The following is a 6,703-nucleotide window of genomic DNA, read 5'->3' on the forward strand; positions in this document are numbered from 1 at the left end:
CCCCCCCCCAACGCCCTGACTATGCTGTCCCCCGACCATCACCGCATCCCTTTTGGCTTCTCCAGCTTTGGGGTAGCTTTCTGTACCCACAGTGTCATAGACCTTTCAACTCGTCAGCTCACGCTGCCATCCTCTTGTTCATTTGTGAAACGTCGGTGGTCCTGGCTGGGCCCAACATTTTATTGCCTCGTCCCTGGTTAGAGTCATAGCGTCCTCCAACATGGAGCCAGGCCCTTTGTCCAGACGGGACCATGCTGACCAAAATAGAAGTGTCATAGAGTCATAGAGACGTACAGCATGAAAACAGACCCTTCGGCCCAACTCACCAATTCCGACCAGATATCCCAAATTCATCTAGTTCTGAGGAAGGGTCAGTCGATCGGAAATGTTAACTCTGATTTCTCTCCTCACATAGTCCACAGATGTGCAGGTCAGGGGAATTAGCCATGCTAAATTGCCCATCATGATAGGTGCATTATTAGATTCCCTACAGTGTAGAAACAGGTCCTTTCGCCCAACAAGTCCACACCGACCCTCCGAAGAGCAACCCACCCAGACCCATCCCACTACATTCACCCCTGACTAATGCACCTAACACTATGGGCAATTTAGCACGGCCAATTCACCCTAACCTACACATCTTTGGACTGTGGGAGGAAACTGGAGTACCCAGAGGAAACCCACGCAGACACGGGGGGAATGTGCAAACTCCACACAGACAGTCGCCCGAGGCTGGAATTGAACCCAGGTCTCTGGCGCTGTGAGGCAGCAGCAGTGCTAACCACTGAGCCACCGTGCCACCTAGAGGTAAATTTAGTCTGGGGTAAATATAGGGTAGGGTAATGGGTCTGGATGGGTTGCTCTTCGGAGGGTCGCTGTGGACTTGTTGGGCCGAAGGGCCTGTTTCCACACTGTAGGGAATCTAATCTAAAAAAAAATGTTGCCAGACCTGCTGAGCTTTTCCAGCAATTTCTGCTTTTGTTTCTAAATTAATCTGGTCCCATTTGCCAGCACTTGGCCCATATCCATCCAAACCCTTCCTATTCATATCCCCATCCAGATGCCTTTTAAATGCTGTAATTGTACCAGCCTCCACCACTTCCTCTGGCAGCTCATTCCATACACGTAACACCTTCTGGATGAAAAGGTTGCCCCTCAGGTCCCTTTTATATCTTTCCCCTCTCATATGCCCCCTAGTTTTGGGCTCCCCCACCCTGGGGAAAAGACCTTGGTTAAACACCCTATCCATGCACCTCATGGACCTGTATAAAGTCTCTAACAATCTGTCACTAAAGCCACGCCTCACATATAAATGAAGGCTAATTTCCAGTGAAATAGGGCCTAAGGATGGAGCCTGAGTGGACTTTACCAGGCTTCAGACCGAGAAAAGAATCTTTGCTGTTAACCTTCATCAGAACATCTTGCCAACTGATTGAGTCAAAATCCACTTCTGATTGAGAGGGATTCTGGGAAAAAAAACGTTAATTGCGAACAAGCTTGCTGCACCAGCTCGCAATGAACCCTATCACTGTGGGTCTGGAGTCACGTGTAGGCCAGACCGGGTAAGGACGGCAGATTTCCCTCCCTAAAGGGGCAGGAGTGGTCCGCAAGGGGGCTTTTAATGATATGAGAGGTCATGCACCTGAAACATCGATCCTGCTCTAACTTGCCTCGGAAGCTGCCTGGCCTGGTCAGTTCTTAACAGTTTCCATTTTAGATTTAACGCAATTTCTTTATCTCTATCTGACAATCCGGTTGATACGTGGTCGCCACTACTAGCAATGGATCGAAATTGGACTTTAATCTCTGCAAGCTGCTGCGGTGGGACTTGAACCCACCTCTTCATTCCATGAGTTGAGGTCTCTTGTTTCCTAGATTAGAGTGGTGCTGGAAAAGCACAGCAGGTCAGGCAGCATCCAAGGAGCAGGAGAATCGACATTTCGGGCAAAAGCCCTTCATCAGGATTTTCCTGCTCCTCAGATGCTGCCTGACCTTCTGTGCTTTTCCAGCCCCACTCTAATCTGGACTCTGATCTCCAGCATCTGCAGTCCTCACTTTTGCCTAGCCCTCTTGTTTCCTAGTCCAGTACTATAACTGCAACACAACTAACTGCCCTCCTCAGGTTTAAAATTCACTCGGGGGGGGGAGGCGGGGCATTGCTGGCTGGGGCACCAGTTAATGCCTGGCCTGAATTGCCCCCCCACCCCACCTTGAGAAAGTGGGCTCTCTCTCCTTCGCTCCTCCCCCCCTCCCCCAACATTGGCTTCGGTGAAAATGCCACTTTTTGCTAATTGCTGTCAGTTCTGACTGAGAGTTAGCTCACAAAATGCAAGCACAGCTTCTCTCCGCACAGATACTGCCAGACCTGCTGAGTTTCTCCAGCAATTTCTGATTTTGTTTCAGATTCCCAGCATCGGCAGTTCAAGAGGCAGTAGACCCTGGTACCTTAGCAACTTTTAAGAGGAATTTGGACAGAGATGAACAGGCAGCGAGTAGATTAGATTCCCTACAGTGTGGAAACAGGCCCTTCGGCCTGACAAGTCCACACCGACCCTCCGAAGAGTAACCCACCCAGACCCATTTCCCTACCCTATATTTACCCCTGGCCAATGCACCTAACACTATGGGCAACTTAGCACGACCAATTCACCTAACTTGCACATCTTTGGACTGTAGGTGGAAACCGGAGCACCCGGAGGAAACCCACACAGACACGGGGAGAATGTGCAAACGCCACACAGACAGGAATCGAGGCTGGAATTGAACCTGGGTCCCTGGCGCTGTGAGGCAGCAGTGCTAACCACTGAGCCACCATGCCACCCATATTATTCTGTCAAGTTTTCCAACAGAATTAAATTATGCCAATCTTTCTTGATTGTATGTTAATTATGGTGGATGAATAAAGTACGTTTTGCTTTAAAGTTCGACCAATCGAATTGCTCTGGAACGCAACATTAACTTTTAAAGTAAGAAGCAGGTAGAGTCTAGACTATATTCTGCCCTAAATAGAGGGATACAGATCATGTGGGATTGGGTTAGAATGGCCGTTACAGACTTGATGGGCCAAAGGGCCTCTTCCTATACTATTGAATAAATGCTGGAGGTTACCAGTGAGACCCACATCTCATGAAAGAATAAAAAAGAAAGAAAAGCTTTCTTGGGCTCCAAGCATTGGGAAAGTGTTCGTGAAAACTAATCACGGCAAGTTTTATTTTAACCGGCACCTTGCTGACCTGGCAAATATGACATAGCTGGAATACCGCGATATCTGAATAGATATGCCGTAAATAAAGAATGACAGAGATGTGTATAATCCCAGAATTACATTCCTATTACATACTGAGTGTTTTAACATTGCTTTAAGGAGGTGTGTTGATGTCATTAACAGAGAATTCTTGGAAGGATATTGACCTGCTGAAGCTTGGCTTAATATGGAGGAACTGGTGTTGGACTGGGATGTATAAAGTTAAAAATCACACAGCACCAGATTATAGTCTGACAGGTTTATCTGGGAGCACTAGCTTTCGAGGTGCTGCCACTTCATCTGAAATCTAGTGCTTCCAAATAAATCTGTCAGACTGTAACTTGTCGGACGGTAACTTGTCGGACTGTATACTGTCAGACTGTAACCTGGTGTGGTGTGGTTTTTAAGCTTGGCTTGGTCAGGATTTGCTGCGGTTAGGCCGATCTCTCGATTATCCAGAATATTTGGTTAACCGGCACACTCCTGATCCTGAAAGTGCCGGTTAATAAAAGGTTTTACATTGAATATATTTTTCAATAGCTAATAACACTGCAGTGTATATATCTATGTGTGTGTGTGTGTGTGTGAGAGAGTGTGTGTGTGAGTGAGAGAGTGTGTGTATATGTGAGAGTGTGTGAGTGCGTGTGTGTGCATGTATATGTGGATCATATGTGTGTGTGTGTCTGTGTGTGTGTATGTGTATGTATATGTGTGTGTGTGTCTGTGTGTGTGTATGTGTATGTATATGTGTGTGTGTGTCTGTGTGTGTGTATGTGTATGTATATGTGTGTGTGTGTCTGTGTGTGTGTATGTGTATGTATATGTGTGTGTGTGTCTGTGTGTGTGTATGTGTATGTATATGTGTGTGTGTGTCTGTGTGTGTGTATGTGTATGTATATGTGTGTGTGTGTCTGTGTGTGTGTATGTGTATGTATATGTGTGTGTGTGTCTGTGTGTGTGTATATGTGTGTGTGTATATCTGTGTGTGTCTGTGTGTGTCTGTGTGTGTGCTGATGTATATGTCTATATATTATTATATGAACTAGTTTTTTTGTAGATCCAATGTTATTTACAACGGAAATTAGTACAGTTCCATAAGTTACTGTTCTGGCCCCAGATCACAGGCGGATCTTTCTCTGTTAACAGCAGGTTCCTGAAGGGATCTACTGCCCTTGACCCTGGGGCTATTGCACAATTGGGAGCAGGCCGAGGCGAGAGAGACACAGGGGGTTCAGAGCTCCAGGAAATCCGACACGTCCACAGTCACCTTGATGAAGATGGTGTCGTCCTTGATGTAGTGGTGCATCTCGTTCTCGAGCACGGTCTGAGTCACAAACAGCGGGCAGCCGGACGCCACGTTCATCTCGCTCTGAGGCCTGCGGAAGCTGGAGCTGTTGGGGTCGGGTTTGAAGGTATCCGACACGTGGGCCTTAGCCAGGCCCTGGTCCAGGAGAGTGAGGGTCACCTTCTGCTTGAACGGCCAGGGCAGCAGGGGGTCGTACTCACCGCGCATCACCACGAAGAACAGCGACAGGTGGGTGCCCTTGCCCATTCCATCGCCGTTCAGGTAGACCCTGGCACACATCTTGTAGCCGAAGGAGCTGCTGTAGAAGGGCTGGCTGTACAGGGACAGGGTCTTCCCAGATACCGCCTCCTGCTTCCGCCGCGCGTAGTCACGGATTTTCCAGATCAGTCGCCCGTTATAACTCGCTGTCTCCAGCAGCTGAAAGCGGAGATCGATCTCAGCAAGTCGCACCTCGTGGACACTCAACAGGTTATCGTGTTGGGCAACTTGCTGTTCGACTGACTCTGAAATCAATAACCAGGGATAGTTCATTATTATCCTAATATTCTAGCGAGGAAACTAACTAAACAATAAACTAACTAGCTTACTAATTACCTAACTGACCAACTAATTAGCAAATTAGCTAATTAACTATCTGATTAACCAATTAACTAGCTAACTGACTAATTAATTAAACAATTAGCTAGGCAAGTAATTCAGTAATGACCTAATTAGCCATGTAATTTATTAACCAACTAACTAGTTAAATAACTAGTTAACTAACCACTAGCTAGCCAACTGAATGATTACCTAATTCACTAACTAAGTAGTTGACTAACAAATTAATGAATGAATTAGCTAATTAACCATCTAACTAACTAACCAAGTAACTAGCTCATGAATTAGCATCTCTGCTCATGAACTATATAACTAACTAACCAGCAGTTAGTTAGTTAGATAGTTAGTTACACACACATGCATACACACCCACATACACTCTCACACACACATACATACACACACACCACTATCTAACTAGTTAACAATTAACTAGCCAACTAACTAATTGACTAACCAACCAATTATTTAACTAAGTAATTAACTAACAAACTAATTGAATATTTATCTAAGTAACTATATAACTATGTTAACTGTATAACTAACTAACAAACTGACTAGTTAATTAATTTGCAATTAATTATTTAACCAATAAACGAATGAATGAACTTACTAACTAACTATCTATTTAACTAACTAGCTAGCTAACTAACTAACTAACCCCTGAAAGGTAACTGTAACAAAAACAAACATTAATGGAAATGTATTGAATATGCCCCTGAAGCTGATAATACCCACCAGATCCCACGGTGTCTACCAGCCGTGGTAGATCACAAGCTCACCGCTGGATTGGGGATGCCCAGGCACTAACATAACTTCAGAAAAGAGATTGGTCAGACCCCACCTGCCGGTAAAGGGACGGCTAGAAAATGGGAAGCCTTCAGGAATAAGATAACGTGAGTCCAGAGACAGTAAATTCCTGTCAGGGTGAAAGGGCAGTCTGGTAGATGTAGGGAGTGCTGGAAGACGAGAGAAATTGAGGGTTTGGTTAAGAAAAAGAAGGAAGCATATGTAAGGTATAGACAGGAGAGATCGAGGGAATCCTTAGAAGAGTATAAAGGCAGTAGGAGTATACTTAAGAGGGGAATCAGGAGGGCAAAACGGGGACATGAGATAGCTTTGGCAAATAGAATTAAGGAGAATCCAAAGAGTTTTTACAAATATATTAAGAACAAAAGGTTAACTAGGGAGAGGATTGGGCCCCTCAAAGATCAGCAAGGCGGCCTTTGTGTGGAGCCACAGAAAATGGGGGAGATACTAAATGAGTATTTTGCATCAGTGTTTACTGTGGAGGAGGACATGGAAGATATAGAATATGGGGAAATAGATGGTGACATCTTGCAAAATGTCCAGGTTACAGAGGAGGAAGTGCTGGATGTCTTGAAACACATAAAAGTGGATAAATCCCCAGGACCTGATCAGGTGTACCCTAGAACTCTGTGGGAAGCGAGAGAAGTGATTGCTGGGCCTCTTACTGAAATATCTCTATCATCGATAGTCACAGGTGAGGTGCCAGAAGACTGGAGGTTGGCTAACGTGGTGCCACTGTTTAAGAA

At 45.5% G+C, this 6,703-nt stretch overlaps 1 protein-coding gene across 1 annotated transcript in view; it reads right to left on the reverse strand.

Moving 5' to 3' along the window:
- Positions 1–4,218: 4,218 nt before the first annotated feature.
- Positions 4,219–6,703, reverse strand: part of LOC122542695 (TNF receptor-associated factor 3-like) — a 61,274-nt gene continuing 58,789 nt past the window's right edge. The window contains exon 10 of the mRNA XM_043680674.1: positions 4,219–5,096. Within this exon, the coding sequence (XP_043536609.1) occupies positions 4,476–5,096 (621 nt within the window). The 3' untranslated portion in view covers positions 4,219–4,475. The remainder of the gene's footprint in view (positions 5,097–6,703) is intronic.

This window comes from Chiloscyllium plagiosum, chromosome 41 (assembly GCF_004010195.1).
Source record: "Chiloscyllium plagiosum isolate BGI_BamShark_2017 chromosome 41, ASM401019v2, whole genome shotgun sequence".
Taxonomy (NCBI): domain Eukaryota; kingdom Metazoa; phylum Chordata; class Chondrichthyes; order Orectolobiformes; family Hemiscylliidae; genus Chiloscyllium; species Chiloscyllium plagiosum.